The sequence below is a fragment of the Vidua macroura genome, chromosome 4 (genome assembly GCF_024509145.1).
Source record: "Vidua macroura isolate BioBank_ID:100142 chromosome 4, ASM2450914v1, whole genome shotgun sequence".
Taxonomy (NCBI): domain Eukaryota; kingdom Metazoa; phylum Chordata; class Aves; order Passeriformes; family Viduidae; genus Vidua; species Vidua macroura.
In genome coordinates, this window is record NC_071574.1 from 24,070,895 (window position 1) to 24,087,857 (window position 16,963).

Here is a 16,963-nt window from a genome sequence, read left to right on the forward strand (position 1 = left end):
AGTGCTGCGACAGAATGTTTCTTACCACATGCAACACCCTGTTTGTTTTGTGAGTGCCTGACCTGTTGTTGCTGCCAATACCCACAAGCACAGCCCCCATCACTGCTCACATGCCCACACACTTGCCCTCTTCTGGCACTACACGTTGGTGCAAGTGATTGGGTGGAAGTCAGCACTGCATGCCTTTCCTGGAGATTTCAAGCCTCATCTATTTTTAAATTATGCCCAGCATCCCAAAATCAAGATTTCTCCTTCATAAACAAGTAAAAAAGAGATAAAATGCTGCATATAATCTGACTAGTAATTACTAAGTATAACACTCTATCATGTTTACCTGTATGACTGTAATTAATTCAAGAAGAGATTCTTCTCTTCCCTAGTCGTGCTGGCTGCTCTATTTCTGATCCAGGCTAGGATGCCACTGGCCTTCTTGGCCACCTGAGCACATGCTGACTCACGTTCAGCTGCTGTCAACCAGCACCCCCAGGTCCTTTTCCTCCAGGCAGCTTTTCCTGTAGTGCTGCCTGGGATTGCTGTTACTGATGGCAGGACTTGGCACTTGGCCTAGTTGAACCTCTGTGCTGGTTTTGGCTGGTGCAGAGTTAGCTTTCTTCACTGTGGCTGGTTTGGGACTGGGTTTTGGATTTGTGCTGAACATAGGGCTGATAACATAGGGATATTTTTGTTATTGCTAAGCATGGTTTATAGAGCCAAGACCTTTTTTGTGTTTCATATGGCCACACTGGTGAGGAAATTGGGGGTGCATGGGCGGCTGGGAGGAGATACAGCCAGGACAGGTGACCCAAACTGACCAAAGGGCTGTACCAGACCACATGACATCATGCTCAGTATATAAAGTGGGGGAAGAAGGAGGAAGGTGTGGACATTTAGAGTGATGGCATTTGTCTTCCCAAGTTACCATTACACATGATGGAGCCCTGCTCCTGTTAATGTATTTATAGAAACAATTTTAATTGTCTTTAATGGCCGTTACCAGATTAAGTTCTAGTTGGGCTTTAGCCCTTCTAATTTTCTCCCTGCAAAAACTCATAACATCCTTGTAGTCCTCCTGAGCTCACAGCCTTTTCTTCCAATGGCCATAAACTCTCCTTTTTTGTTCCGAGTTCTGGCCAAAGCTCTCCAGTCCTCTTAGGAGGTACGACCTAGTGATTTGCACTTCCTAAAATAACTTGTATCAGAATGAAGTATTTCTAGTCCACTCTGTTCCTTGATGTTTATCTTTCTCCTTTCCTCCCTTCTTTTGTACTTGATGATTTTAGAGGTCTTTTCCAACCATTCCCATCCCTTTTCCTTATTGGTTTATTTCTCATACCCCTTTATGTTTCCTTTCCCCTCAAAACTTTCCTCCTATCTTTAGCTATATGCATATCAAGGCCATGACTTTTTTTTCCTCCAACTGAGAATACTGGATCCTGTCTGCAGCCTGTGCAGAGATAGGTGTCATGGTCTTAGGCAAAAAGTGACAAGAAAAGAGACTGCACAGGTTTCCAGTGAAGCAGGAGCAGGCTTGCATAACCATGTTACAGAAGTTGATTTATTTGCCTTGCTCTGCCCGATTCTTAAAGATAAATGAGGGTGAGGCTCTAGCTCAGGGCATACAGTGGCCCTGGCATGCAGGGAAACCACAGTGCTACCCCTTTACAACTTGCTTGCACAGGCCCTCGGCTGAACCCTTTGCCAGAAAATACTTAGCTGATCCCCAGACCTCTCCACTTTTAGGGTTATTCACTATTAAGAGAATTTTTCTCTGTTTATTTGCATGTTGTACAATTAAAATCTCATCTTTCAGGTGACCAGTGACATGACCCAAGGGGATGGCATGAAGTTGTGTCAGGGGAGGTTTAAGTTGAATATTAGGAAAAGGTTTTTCATGTAAAGGGTGGTTGGGCACTTGAACAGGCTCCCCAAGGCAGTAGTCACAGCACCAGACTGACAGAATTCAAGAAGGGTTTGAACAATGCTATCAGGCACAGAGTGTGACTCTTAGGGCTGCCCTGTGCAGGGCCAGGAGCTGGTCTTTGATGCAGGTCTCTTTCAACTCAGGATAGCCTGTAAGTCTATGGAAATATGATGCATAATTCCTTTATTTTTTTATCTCACTTTATCCAACTGAACATGATTATATCCCCTCTCCAGTGATTTATTAACTTCAGCAGATTCCAGTGAAATGTGTGTAAGAGGCTGAAGACAAAACATACTGGAAGTGTTCATGGCTAGTGAGCCTGCACACATGAGTTAGAAGCAGTGGGCAAAGGCCTGTTCTTGCAACTCCAGGTTATCTTCACTTGGGGACGGTAACTTGGGCCAATGTTATGAAACATTGACCATGCTCAGCAGATTGCAGCCATAGCTACAGTTTCTGACTACAAGGCACCTGTAGGGGAAAGTGGTTCTTTACTGCCACTTCACAGCCTGCTTCCCACTCCTTACTCCTGCCAGGGCTGAGCAACCTTGCATTGCTTGCTTGACTGAAGCAGTGCGTGATGTTGACTCCAGGTAAAGAGAGCTAGTGCTTTCTGAAACAGCTTTCTTTTAATGTAAAATTAGTTATGCACAGAACCTGGCTCTATTTAACAGTAAACTACTTTAACTACAGCTCAAGTGACCTAACTCTTTAGAGGAAAAAAAAAAAGCTTTTAATGGCAGTTATGCATCACAGATTTTACTGACAACTATACATTCTGTCCTACAAATAATAAAATGCATACTAGCTTTAGCTAAAACTTTAGCATTTTTAAAAATAGGTTGCTTCTTCCTCATCTACCATGTTGATATTTAAGCTTACCAAGGTACCTTTCTTTCTTTCAGACAGTGAACTTAGCTGTTAAGAAAAATAAACCTTCTGGAGGGTGTTTAAATTGAAAATCCAGCATTTCTTCCTACTGTATGATAGCAATTTCCAAGTTACCCTCTTATGAGTCACTTCTGAAGAACATGGTAACACAAAAGCTCTGGGACACACATGTTAGGAAAAAAAAGAGCAACATTTCTGAAGTCTCACCCTACACAGTATAGAAGCTGTGACTGCTCCAACCCCTTCTTATTTTTCCACCTGCACATTTAAGGATGTCCAAAAGATTAGGTATACAAAATACAAAACCCTGCAAGTGCTCATTGTTATTGAAGCACAGAGATTGAGCAGAACTAGCTGGCAGGGCAGGTTATAGGTTATACCCTTCAAAAAGTTTAGGGATCGTATCTGAAGATTATACAAATGTGCATGACACAGCAATGGAGCTGAATTAAGCACATATAGGATGACATCAAGTTTTGTGAGAACATGAACAAAGACATCCAGAAATAACACACAGGAAATAAATCAAACACACACAGGAAATAAATCAACTGCTCACAGGACAATGCCTTATTCATTTTAGTAAACTGAAGAAATGCTAAAGGTGAAAGATGCAAATTAGCTTGTGGGTTTAGAGCAAGTATTAGAAGAATTTGAAGGGGAAAATAATATCCAAGGAGAGTACTCAATCAAGCATGAACACCTCTTTTTTAAATAATGCCTTGTCTTCCTTTTAGGTCTCATCACAGCCAAACAAGGCAAACGAGAAATTAAAAAGCACATCTTACATTACTTGAAGTAAAAATGCAGCAAAAGGGAATGAATATGAATCAAACATTTGATTATTTGGCTTTAGGATTGTCAGTAGTAGATGCTGTTGTTCCAACTAACAAAGCCACCTTCTTGGAAGAGAGACAATTAAGGTACACATTTCAAAGATGGGTCAAAGTTTATTCAGCTTTAGATTTGGAAGTCACACTGAAGTCTATCTCTGCTTTTCAAAATAACTTATGGTAAGAAGAATGTGTACATACTGATAGCTTATTTTAAAACCCTCCTGCAGAATAAACGGATACCTTACAATAATATGAACCTGTGATCTTCAGTGTGATCTACAGCACAGCCTGAGCAATAGAAAGTTCTGTTTAAATCAAAGAAACACTGGACTCTTCAAACTTCCCTGACCTTATCCTCAAACTCTAAGGATTTAGGAATGCCACATCCTGCTCTCCTGTGGCAGTCACATTGCCCCAAGACTGCCCTGAGTGCATGTGCCTTGTCATGCACACAGGATTTTGGAATAACCATCAGTGTGGATCCCCTTGGACAGCTACACCCCTGTGCAGCATGCCAGTGTGTTGTCAACTTTGTGACCAAAACCCTCTGAGATGGGGCAGTTCAGAGAGGATCTTGTATATTCAGATGCTCTTCTGCAGAGTCATGTCTAGAATCAAACACTACTGCTCCATAAGCAAACATAGGGTCATATATTATGACATGGGACCTGTGGAAGCTAAAGCAAAGGCAAATTGACCTGAATCCAGGAAATGGACAAGAAGGGGGCAAGTACAGTAACCTGTAGCAGTACAGTGTTTGGGAAATTGTCACAACATGGATGCACATAAACACTGCTGAGGTTCCTGACTTCAGAAATCTGAACCAAGGGGATTGTGGGTCAGTGGGAACAAAACAACAGGATTACTTATGGCACCTTGCTGTGACCTCCCCACTGCATGCAACTAAAAGAAAGTTTGCACATTTCAGTCAGAAAGTTTGACTTTATGCCATATCCCCTTCCTATTTTCTTTTCTTTCTTTTCAGGTTCCTTGAGCCATACCTTCTTTATTGCCTTTTCAATACTTTACGCTACACAGGTTTAAAGATCTCTGGATGTATTCTGCTGCCCAGCATTGCTGAGCAATAGTTCTGGCAGTACCTGAAACTTTACAAAGCTTAGTGATGAAAGTCAGAGCTTTCCTAAGCTCAGCAATGACGCCTGGTGGTGAAACACAGGGATCCTGTTCTTCTAGAGCTTCTGTGCAGATTGTCTTTTTAATGTTCTCTCCTTCAACATTGTGGCCCGGGAACAAATCACATTAGAGGTCTCTAAGTCTTGGTTAGACGAGCATGTCAGAGCTGATCTTCCCTGAGGACAGCAGGGTGAAGCAGAAAACTTCCCAGTGTTTTCCTACAGCTTCATTAACTTCATACAGCTAAAGCTGGTTCAAAGAAAGGTCTTTCTGTAAGAAGTGCCCTAAAGCACTGCATGTAAATATTTATTTCTGTTACCAGAAACAAATTCCTTGTCTTATTATAAAACAGTACAGTGATTTATTTCTGCTTCCAGTGTAATGCATTAGTGGGCCATGCCTGAAACATGCAAGTAACCATCTTGAAAATACTGAGAACAGCCAGGTTTGTAGCTTGAAAATGAAGAATAAATGTGCTTTCTTAAGTAGCATGCCACAAACTAGAACACCAGAGTGCCAAACAGGGCTATAACTTGTATACAATTTGTAAATCCAAAATGAAAAACAATTAAAATCCTCATCCTCACAGTGAAGAATTTCTTCCTAATATCTAACCTAAACCCACCCTCTGTCAGTTAAAAACCACTCCCCCTTGTCCTATCACTACCTGTCCCTGTAAGAACTCCCTCTACAACTTTCCTGTAGGCCCCCTTCAGGTACTGGAAGGTGCTGTAAGGTCTCCCCAGAGCCTTCTCTTCTCCATGCTGAACAGCCCCAGCTCCCCCAGCCTGTCTGCAGGAGAGGTGCTCCAGCACTGTGAGCATCTTCATGGCCTCCTCTGGACTTGCTCAAACACAGGTCCATGGGCTTCATATGTTGTGAGCCCCAGCTCTGGCCACAGCAGTCCAGGTGGGGTCTCTCATCAGAACAGAGCAGGAGGATCACCTCCCTTGAGCTGCTGGCCACACTTCTTATGATGGGGGACAGGAAGACCCCATTGTATGGGTGAGATAAACAATGTGGATGAACAGGCAGCAGCCACTGAGCTGTTGTGACACAGGGCAGCTGACATGAGCAGCCTCTGAATAGCAACATACCCCAGACCATGTTTTCCTTCTATTTCACCATAGACAGGTATGATTTAAATAGCTGGATTTAAAAACACCGGTATGTGTGTGGGTGTGTGTATCTAACTTCCCTGGTAAAGTTGTAAGGCTGTGTTTTGAGTTGTACAACAGTTCTGTAAGATGCTTTGGAACCCTTTCAGCATGTCTCTAAAAGTCCCCAGTTTGTCTGAGCCATCTGCTCCTATACTCTCAATCCTGAGTCAATGAGGCACATGTATGAAATAGTCTTAAGGAAACCTTGGACAGACTGAGGAGTCTTAGATCAGGTTTAGTAGCATGAGATTCTCTCAGCTGTAAAGGTGTAATTCCTTGCAATTTTACACATTTCAGTTAGAGAATTAGTGTAATACATGCTGGATACACTTATGCTGCCTTTTTTTGTTACAGAAATAAAACCAGCAATGTTTTTGTGAAAAGGCTGATCTAGTTTTGGCAACAAAGCAATCTAAGTTTTGTAAAGCCTAAGAAAAGCCCTGTGGAAGTTTAGCAACAAACCACAATCCATCCTTTTAACAGAAGAAATTTTTCTATTGGCCTTTTAGAAAGTGTAGAGAGAAGTGCACTAAGTGTTTAAGTCATTACCAGTTGGGTGCCAAGCCTTTACATACCATAGGGATCCACAGGGATCCCACTTGCAGTCTCCATTTGAAAGCAGTAACAATGAAGGGAAGGAGAAAAATGGGCACAAGGCAAATCATACTTGAATCAGCCCTCTGACTGCAGCTCAGCAGAGAGGAACACTTAGGATGCCATGACCTCATGCTCTTCAGGCATGAGAAACCTGTGTGAGAGCTGCACTTATTCAGGCACTGCAGCTACCTGGCTACTTCCTGGAGAAGAAAGGGATAGGCAGGCTCACAGGGCTGCAGCAAAGCCTCACTTCCAAGATGTCCACTACTCTGTCACAGCACTGAAGTCAGCTGATGAATCAGAACATCCAGCCAAGACTAAGATTGTGACTTTTTTTTTAAAGGAAAAATATTTGATAGACAATACAATACATACAGGATCCTGTGGTTACACAGTAATAATGAATCTGAGTGACCTGTAAGGAAGAGTTCCTCTCTCCTGGTGTTGTTCTGAGGCTGTGTGATAAATTTTGCTGAGAACATGAAGAAATAATCAAAAGTGATTGAGTCACATCAGTGTGCACCATGTGCCCACCAAGGCACATGATTTGCACCTGTGCTAACACCCATCCCTCTCAAGCTCAAGTATAAAGCACTGGCTTAACCCCACATTCATACTTCACCTACTGACCCCAGCTAACTAAACACAACATATAAATCAGGTGGTTCAGTTGCTTGTGATTGTCTGTTGAGATGCTTAGGAAAATCAGAATTTTTGTTTTGAGTGCTCATGCACACTTTGCAGCAGGCACTAGTGGTACAGGTTTTGGAACCAAAGGAACACTTGTCATTCATTGCTTTTAAAAAAAACTTTTGAACAGAAATGAAGACAAGAATGTATACATTAAAATATTAACTACTAATGCTCTTGGCATTTACAACCAACATGGTATGTATAAAAAAATAATATTTAAAAACTTAACAGCTTCCCTGGGAAAAAAAGCAATGCTGCATTTTCCTTTTCTTTTTTCTCTTTTTAAAAAGCTATTATATTGATGTTTCAGGGTAAAAACCTGAATTTAACTTAACCCTTCATGCACAGAAACAGCTCTGGGACTACCGAGCACCAAGACAATTCAGCATTACAAGGACTGCGGATGGTCTTTGAAGTAAAACTACTTCATGGCCCAGTTTTATTCCACGAGCTGCATGTCTCATGTTTCCCACCATCCAATTCTGAAGCCTAGTTGCTGTCCGAGTCATTGTCTTCATCTTCTTTTCCAGACAGAGCATGTTTGGATGAATCATTGGCTTCTCCCAAAGGAACAGCCCCTTTCCTCTGTGGCAGGACACTGAAAAAGGCCTCCTTCCAGTCTCTCTTCTCCAGGTATGCAAGGATGATCTCAAATACTGCAACATCAGAAAAGCCCATCAGCTCTTTTACAGGGAGGTAAGTGAATTCCTGATAGCAACACACCCCCAAATCCATCCATTTACAGAGGTTTATGTGCATTCTTTTGTAGCATCTTCAGAGCAGAACTGATGAAATGCAGGCATGAGCAGACACTGCAGCTCTGCTACTATTGCAGCCTGAAGCCAAGCACACCCTGAGTCTCCAGCTGCATGACAGTATTTCTCTCAGGGACTGAGACAAATACTTCAGTCTCACCAGTGCCTTCTGTACAGGCACCAGTGCTTTCTCATGTTTGACAGGAATCCTGCTGTGGATGCACTTTAACAAAGATTTTGACCCCTCCTATAATTAGCTCTAATTAGCTCTTCCTTTCTATATAAAACAACAGTGAAACATCCAATTTTAGAAACATGTAACATCTTACAAATACATAGGGTTTGGTAATTTTTAAGTCCCGTGCCATACTATATTCTCCTCCACGCTTAAATAATCTTTATTATTATGCAAATGCCAGCCTCATTAATATGGCACTTTCAGAAAATAAAGTTACCATTGAGCAATGTGTTACATAAAAAAAATAAACTTGAAATAAAACAAGGTAAGATAAGCTAAAGAATGTGCAGTGGGGCACAATAAAGACTTTGACACCATGTCAAAAATTTCCCTGAAGGTCTGAGTAGGCTCCATTTTGCATGTATTTTTGTTTAATGACACTGAAAGACAATCTAATAATAAAGCCGAAAGTTTAAAAGGAGCAGGATTCAAGGCTTGGTTAAGCAATTGAATACTTCAGTCAGAACCAGGGAAATGCAGTTATGAAAGTTCAGTAGTTGGAGTACTGCTGACACCAACTGAGGAAAGTCTACAGGTACTGAGGCAGTTACTGCTGAACAAAGCTGTTGAAATGTTGAAAGAGGTGAAAACATCACAAACATTCATTCTCCCTTGGCATAAAATGTGTACCTTACAATAAAATACAATGTCAGATAGTTTCCAACATTTTACTCACTTATACATTAAACCTGGAAACAAGATCAGCATAGTAAGAAAGCCATAAGTAATCCTCAGACAAGCCAACAGGATACAATGTTCACTTCTAAATGGCTAAGACACCATCATTTACATTTAACCATATCTATAATATTTAAAGGTCAGGGCAATTAGTGTAGTCTGAAGACAACTAAATTCAAGAAATATCAACATAATAAAACAAGGTTTAGGCATCTGCACTACAGTGCAGAGGGTTCAAACTGTAACTATTACAGGTATATTCTAAAATAATGTAATTATTTTATGATTTAGAACTTACCATGATTGACAGCTAACACTTTCCGACTGTTCATTTTGACAAAGTTTCCAAGTGGCAGCTGTGCATGACCAATTCCCTGCTCTACAGCTTTTCTGTAAGTAATTCCCTGGGGAAAAGATACCAAAACAAGTGGATTGAGAATTACTGTTTCAGATCAGCCCATACAGATTTACTACAAGTATCATTTTCTGGCAAGAGTTTTGCCTGTGCTGCCATGATGTTGCTTTAGAAGTTGGTTACAAAAAGAAACTTAACCTGATTGGACAGCACCTTCCTCAAGGGCTATTACTCTGGAAAACTCACTACTTTCTATACATGTCACACTGTGACCTGTGGTCAAAAGGATTGTAAATGAAACCTGTTCATGCAGCTGCAGCTCTAGAACCATCAGCTGTTTCCTGTTTTAAAGGTAAGCTTATGGTAAAGTACAAAGTTATTCAGGTTGTAGTCACTTGGTGTTTTTTCAGAGGAAGAGTAAAGGATAAGAAAACTCTGGAACACAAGCCACTGCTGCCACCACAAGTGTTGTTCACATTTCTTCAACATTTTTTGAGTTCTTCTTTGAAGAAGAGTTCTCATTATTAATTATGTTAGTTTACACATGAACAATAATGGCAAATAAGGTGCCAAAAAAAAGCTGCAAAGAAACAGACCCACAGTTTACCTTGTGGTGATTGTGATCCACCAGTCCTCCAATCACATAGGCTTTCTTCTCATCAAGCTCTCTGAGAACGTCTGGGGAATCTGAGGTAAGATATACTAGGTCTTCTTTCTTTATTAGCTCACTATAGTGCTCTGATCTAATTTGGATATCCTCAAAAAAAGGTAGTTAAAAGAAGTTACATTCAACTGATGAATTGCTGACCAAGCTTTACAGACCCAAGATGGGACTAGCAAAATAAATCCAAAATAAATGTGGTCATTCCACATTCCTCCTTCACGTTCAAATATGTAGCACAGTGCAGATTAATTTTTCTGTGTAAACAATCCAGTCCCTAGAGCACTGATTTGTAAAATAAAATCCTTAAGTTCTTGTGATTCCCTTCAAACGTTGCCATATTTCTCCTATGAAGCAATTAAAAAAAAGTGAACCCAGAAGCAAACGCTTAGTTAACATTAATTGTTCAGTAAGATAAGTTTATGCTAAGCTCTCGTGAAGCAGCTATTGCACAAGAACTGCTGGAAACAGGACTGCTTTTATTTGTTCTAAGCGCTCTTCCTTTGGAGTTGTTGGAATAGCGGCTTAACAGGGAGTCACAAGGAAAACCAACATGAGCTTGACCGTAAGAGAAGCTACTTCTCTCCAGAACACTTCAGTGCTGAGAGGCAACGTGATGAAAGTGAAAGTGCACACCAAAGAATCACATCCCAACTGGCAAGTCTTATTTTAGACATGGATAAAAGAGCACTGTCAAGACAAACAACTGGTGGAACTGCATAAATCAAGGAGTCCTGCTTAGTCTATCAAGAATGTTCAATGAAAATAAGTGAAAATGGATCTGTGTGTAGTTTTTCAAGCAAAATTCAAATCTAGATTCAAGAAAATCAGTCTTTGGCTTATTTAAGTTAAATCAATTAAAAGGACAAAAGCTACACTTTTTCAAAGATGCTATTGCTCACATGTATTAGAAAAATCCATGTGGAAAAAATAATGTTCTTTACAACTAAAAATATAGTTAACAACTACAATCAAGACTTTAACTTTTTACAGAAATACTCAATTATTCACCTTCCAATTCACCCATCCTTTGTCATTTTCGTTCATGTTGGTCTTCAACTGTCCCCCATGGCTGGTCAAGTAAAACTTCAAACAGAACAAACAAGAGGTACAAAATAGAAACATCAATTTGCCACAATCTGTTTCCTCTCTTTCCACCCTTAACAGTTAGCTAAAACTCTTAATATTTTTTGGATGGAAGTGGTATTAGGACCATATTCATATAGTTAGGGATATGTTTAAATTCAGACTTATACTGACTTTTTAAAAATCTGCCACAGCTAAAAACAAGAGTATCAACAGCCTCTTACTGGCACAGCTGGATCTGGCACTTTTCATCTGCATGCACATACTGTTCCACATACAGGGGTATCCTTATTAACATGTGGGTGTTACAATAGAAATAATTTTCTTATTAAAGAGGCAGCTTAAATATTTTCTTTTCCTACTACAGTTCTCATGTTTGGTACTTGGCAACAGTCGGTGTTCAGTTTGTTCAAACATACCTGCACAGGATGAAATGCCTTGCGGTTTTCTGCGTAACATCTCTGAATCTGCTTGTGAAGCTTCTTCACATCCTGTACACAACACAGTTTGTTTTTATTTAGTCCTTCATACAGACCATCACAAAATGCTTTATCATGAGCCAGTCAGAAGCTGAAGAGAGAAAAAGGAAGCTTTTAACTGGCAAAAGTGACTACTCAGAGAGTCTGGGCATCAGATCCTGAGCGAAAAAACACCCACAGTGAGGGGATTATGCTGACAAGGAGACACACACATCTTCAACACAGGTGTACTTAGACATCTCTATGCATGTGCTTGGTTTACATTATTCTAGGAAAAAAAAATCACAAGGATTTAATTAACATACAAAATTAATCTGAGGAATCAAACAGGTTTATCACTGTCACAACACTTGGTCTGTAACCCATGGGAAAATCCTCAGAACATACAGTCTATATTGAAGAAAATTAAATATACCTAGTTAATCTGAAGTTCCTTTTACCTTTAACACCATCAGGTCATCAAAGCTGCAGTCCACAATGAGGCGAAGCGTGCTAGGAACAACTTCCCTGCGCATGCACTTTCTGTCATTCCCCTCACTACTGGAATCCAATTTTGACTGACGTTCTAGTTTTCTCTTCTGGCGTTTTTCTTTTCGTTTCTGCCTAAGTAAACAAACAAACCAATCCTCAAAAAGTGCTGCCAGCTCTGCTGAGGTACTGTGTTATGCAAACAAATGCAGACTTCTAGGACCAAAGTGGTTTTCCTGTGACTGTGATAGTTTAAACGCAGCCTGTTGCCTGCATTTGTGCCACACTGAGACCAGCACAAAACACTCCCCCACCTTTGTGAAGTTCTGCAAATACCTACAAAGACAGACATCTGACACAAATGTAATTAACTCAATACTGGGAGTCTCACGGATTTAAGGGTGCTTTGAGTCAAGTCTCATAACAGAACTAACCAAAAAGTGATAAGTTTACACATGAACAGCAATCACAGTATCAGAATGAGGAAGGCAATTTACATCCTGTTTCACTGAACAGTTTCTCAAAAGGCTTCTGAAGAAATTGTTCCATCCTCCAGTCCTCCTGACAGGAGCAGGCAGTTGGAAGATCAAATTTCAGAGACAGCAACAACCGCTGTCTTGGGAAGGAGCACCCGGCAGTCAGTGCGATAAGAATAAATCACCATCAGTGCATTTGCAGATACATTTTCTCTCAACACAACAAAACAGAAGCTCTGTGTAAGTCAGTGTAACTTGTAGCACAGCACTTCACCTCTCAAATATAGCTGCTTTTATTCAGTGTCTTTGTAAGATTCTCAAGTCTGCCAGCATCAGGAAAAGAGGAACAAGGCCACATGTTCTGTCTCCCTTCTGACAAATGAACAACATCCACGTTTGAATCCCTCCTGACATCCTCTTGAAGCTGAGGAACAATTCTAGTATGAGGAGGGGATGCTTACCTCCACAGCCTGTTCAAGTGCAGACGAAGTAGCCTGGGGCTACTGCTTTAAACCTGGTGTGGGAGAAAACTGGTTCAACTGCCTTGATTTGATGAAGCAATTTACAAGTACATACTGCTGACACGTCGTTATTATTAGCACTAAATATTACATGGGAACCATGGGAAGCTGCTTTGCAAATCATACCTCCGTAGATCTTTCTGTTCTTCCCACTGCCTCTGCTTCAACAGCTTCTTCCTTTGCCTCTTGGACATGGACTCAAGGCATTCTTCCTTGCCAGAGCCTGCCTCCAGTCTCTCTAGTGGATTGTCATTTGACTTTGCCTTTCCTTCCACATCAGGAACTTCAGGGAACGGGGTATTTTCCATTGGCACCTCTGGACTGTCCGTGGGTGTTTCAGACGACATTAGCTTTTGGCTGGGTTTTCTGATTTGTTTCTCAGCACATACCGGATATTTCATTAAAAACAAGTCTTCTGCTCACCAATTCTCTAGGAAACAAAGTGATATAAGTGTCATTAACAAGATGCTCAACTAGAACAAACACCACTCGATACCTACTATATGCCTGAGTAAAGAATAAGAGAAGGCCTTTTTTGTTTGTTTAAAGACTCTGCAAATAGTAACAGAGAACATTCTAGAAAGATTATAACCTATATTCTGAGAGTCTAAAATTCTGCCTGCTAGATCTGCAGGTAGGGAATAGTTTCTAATTAAAAAGTTTGTGAAAGAACAACAGCATAAAATTAGGGAATCATACTGAATCAAATGTAATAGGAAAAAAAAGCATTACCAGTACATGTACACAAACACAAAAAATTGAAGACATATACTGCAATATAACTACAGCAGCATGTTAGAGAAATGCCATTTTAAAGGGACTAAAGCCATTTGGGAAAAAAAAAAAAAGAAGTGTGAACGAGCTGTACTCCTTCAAAATTAATTTTTATTTCTACTGAAAACAGAAGACACTGGATAGTAACAGACACCAACCACTGTCAGTAGACAAACACAACAAGTAAAAGGATGAACAACTGTTATTCAGCAAAGCACTCTCGCTTCAAATCAATTACAATTGTAACAACTGCTTTCCAATGGCAAGCACGATTTTTCCGCACTAGCAGCTCCTCTGTGCCCGACACCCACACAATTCCCCAAGGACAACTTCACCTGAGAACACTGCATCTCCAACAGGCAGGAAACAACAACGCCCTGGCTTCCTGCAGTGGCAGCAGAGACAGGAAACACACAGGACACCAGACAACCAGCGGAGATTTTGCTGGCACATCCCGATTTCCCTGTCTGAGGGCATTCACACACCGAGCCCTGCGCGCACACCTGCGTGCGCTTATTTAGGCGCACAGACACATAGATATACACACGCAAGCACACGTGTATCTATACGCGGACACGCCATAAGCCCGTCATGGCTGCAGAGGGCCGTGTCCCTCCCCGCCGGCCGGGCCGGGCGCGGCGCGGGGCCGCGCTGAGGGCCCCGGGGGCCGCCATGTTCCCCCCCGCCCCCGAGGGGCCGCAACGTACCCGCGAGCCGGCCCGCGCGCCCGCCGCGGGAAGGGGCGGAGCCGCGCGCGCGCAGGCGGGCGGGGGAGCAGGGCGGCGGTCACGTGGGGCCGCCAGGCAGGGCGCCCCCCAGCGGCGGGCGGTGTCAGGGCGCGCGCCGCCCGTCACCCCCAGCCGTGGCTCTGGGGGCTCCGTGGGGATAAAGGGCAGCGAAAAGGAAGAGAAAAGCTTATTTTTATCTGATGGTTTGATGGCACCGCTGAGTTCACGCAGGGGCCAGCGAAGTATTTTTAGCTGTGGCATTCCTCAGGGCAGATTTGTAGCTGCAGAAGTCCCCGGCAGTGCCGTGCTCCCTCCGCCCCCGCAAGACAGGTACGGCCCTTCGTGCTTCCTATTTTTAAAGGCCACCGACAATTAGCTTTTTAAACTCCAGCGAAGGGCTGCGTTCTTTCGCCGCCAAATAACTTCATGAAGGAATGCTGCCCTATTAGAGGAGTCGGTTCTGGAGACTGGGATTATATTCTATGGGAACAATGTATTTGGGGCAGCCTGAGTATGTAGATGTCTGTTTGCCCCTGGTTAACGAGGCACACAAAGTTAGCAAACACACGAGCGTGTGCTACCATGGTCCCCTTTTCGTGTGCATCAGTGTTTATCTCAGGTTTCATTGGTGCCAGATATACACACTCGTACAGTTTTAGTGCTGGTTTCAGGTTCGCTACAGCTGTGTTGCACTCACAAAACTGTGTGGTGTCACTATAGTGAGACACTGACCTTTCAACTGCTGTTGGAATTTAATATTTGCTGTAGCATTTGATCTAATTTGTGATTCCTATTCAGTGCATTACTTTAAAAATAGCTAGATCTGCATTTGCTGGGGTCTATTTAAAACCTCACTCATGTTACTATTAATATCTAGCTTGACACGCCAGCATCCTAGAAGCCCAAATGCTCCAGTCTCCCTGTGGAGAATCCTTTGGTGTTTTCTGGCCACTGAAAGGCAGCAGATGAGTTACTGATAGAAGCCCTTTTTTAAAAAAAAGCAAAAGACATCTGATAAAGACTTGTGTGTTTTTTCCTAGAATGAAGAAACTGCTTACGCAGTTTGTTTTTCTCACAGTGCCCTCTGCAAAGCGTCAGTATTGCTCATCCAGCCCCCTGTGTCCTCAGACACCAACAGAGCGTAATGCAATGTATTCTGAAGTCTGCCAAGTGGTGACAAAGTGAAATGAAGAACTGAGCAGTTGCAAATATTGAGAAAGAGCTGTCTGTCTAAATTTCATTATTTTTATGGGGCCTTAACGTGACTTTTTCAAGATGCTGATCCCAATGGTGAGTCACCCTCCCCGCCCAGCATCAGAATGAACTAAATATTCCACAGCTTAAAGCTGCAGCTCAAGAGGCAGACTATGGAGAAGAAAAAAGATACTCAGGGGAGGCTCAGGTGTGGACAATGACATTACTCCCTGTGGGCTGGGTCTGACTGCAACACTCTTGAGGAAGGCTTAGGGTGCAAACTGGCTTTGGCCAGTGGCTTGGATGGGCATCTCTGACCCCCTGCCCCCTGTGGTAGAAACAGGGGGTTTTATTCACCCAAAACCTGGGAGCTGGGGGCACACGGGCAACAGCTGAAGGGCAAGGATGCACTTAGGTACTTTGGTGCTCACACCTGAAGGTTTGAGTTGAAAAGCAAGATCTTTGTGCTGTTGCTTGAGAAGAGAAGGCAGAAAGAAACATTTTGTTGACCTCAGAACATGGGAGGAAATCTCATTAGTTTTATTAGGCTGTATAAAGATATGAGCCCTACAGTTTGGACTCTGGAAAATGTACAGCAGCAGGAATACTTTGACCCCAGTCCGTATGCCAGCATGGCGTGAAGCATCCATGAGGGGCTGATCCCACAACCTGTACGTGGTGTGGACTTTGGTGGGCACAGCACTGTTTTCACTGGTGTAATCTGACTGAAAGGAAGTCACTGCTGATTAACTCTGGCCATAACTGAGGTGAGGCTCGGGCATCCTGTTTCTAGGATGTCTGAAGAGCACCCCAGCTCTCTGTTATAGGTATGCCTATGGGTGTATAAATGTGTGTGCACGTGGACATGTATGTACAAAATTTCTCTACGTGGCTGTTACATCCTTAGCTCTGTAACTGGCACAGCTACAGTGGTGTCCAAAGAGAGATGTGGATTTACATCAGCAGGGAATCTGGCCAGGGATATTCTAACAGAGGCCTTTAAAAAAAAATATTTTATTTGGAAGAAGTAAATTTCTTGTGTCTCAAGAGCACAGAAAGAGGACAATTGCTCTTCTTCAGATTTCACACCAACATCACCTCCCCCTTCTGAGTAAAATGTCAATGCTGCTTTTCTAAAGCAGGATCCATATCTCTGGTCTTTCTCTAGATGGAGTTGGTTTTGCACCAAGATAGTGTCCTTATTTTTTCCAAAACAGCACAGAAAGCCTGGCAAGCTCCTTGTTTATTAAATGCAGCAAAAGGAGTCCTCTGCCTCAGCCCATTGAATTCGGAAGCATGTCACAACCTATGCTGA

General features: G+C 42.3%; 2 protein-coding genes across 5 annotated transcripts in view; one reads left to right on the plus strand and one right to left on the minus strand.

Moving 5' to 3' along the window:
• Positions 1-6,187: 6,187 nt before the first annotated feature.
• Positions 6,188-14,462, minus strand: TRMT10A (tRNA methyltransferase 10A). Of its 3 annotated transcripts, none has more exons than XM_053976447.1 (8): positions 14,434-14,462; positions 13,079-13,382; positions 11,928-12,090; positions 11,428-11,499; positions 10,934-11,008; positions 9,869-10,018; positions 9,205-9,310; positions 6,188-7,891 (listed from the first exon to the last, which is right to left on the minus strand). In XM_053976447.1, exons 2-8 carry the CDS (start codon positions 13,351-13,353, stop codon positions 7,725-7,727), a joined length of 1,008 nt encoding a protein of 335 aa, XP_053832422.1. In that variant the 5' UTR covers positions 13,354-13,382; positions 14,434-14,462; the 3' UTR covers positions 6,188-7,724. The 3 variants fall into 3 exon arrangements, with proteins under 3 accessions (XP_053832422.1, XP_053832421.1, XP_053832420.1); XM_053976446.1 differs by lacking the exon at positions 14,434-14,462 and adding an exon at positions 14,062-14,401; XM_053976445.1 differs by lacking the exon at positions 14,434-14,462 and adding an exon at positions 14,038-14,401.
• Positions 14,463-14,558: 96 nt separating this feature from the next.
• MTTP (microsomal triglyceride transfer protein) overlaps positions 14,559-16,963 on the plus strand; it is a 30,791-nt gene continuing 28,386 nt past the window's right edge. For both annotated transcript variants that reach the window (XM_053976427.1, XM_053976428.1), the window contains exons 1-2: positions 14,559-14,784; positions 15,495-15,744. The gene's annotated coding sequence lies outside the window, so the exon portion shown is untranslated. The remainder of the gene's footprint in view (positions 14,785-15,494; positions 15,745-16,963) is intronic.

Coding starts and splice junctions, on each gene's coding strand:
- TRMT10A (XM_053976447.1), bottom strand. CDS start 13,353: ATGAAATATCCGGTATGTGCTGAGAAACAAATCAGAAAACCCAGCCAA. Junction 11,500..11,927: donor ATGACCTGATGGTGTTAAAG/GTAAAAGGAACT, acceptor TGTTGTGTACAG/GATGTGAAGAAGCTTCACAA. Junction 11,009..11,427: donor AGGCATTTCATCCTGTGCAG/GTATGTTTGAAC, acceptor TTCTGTTTGAAG/TTTTACTTGACCAGCCATGG.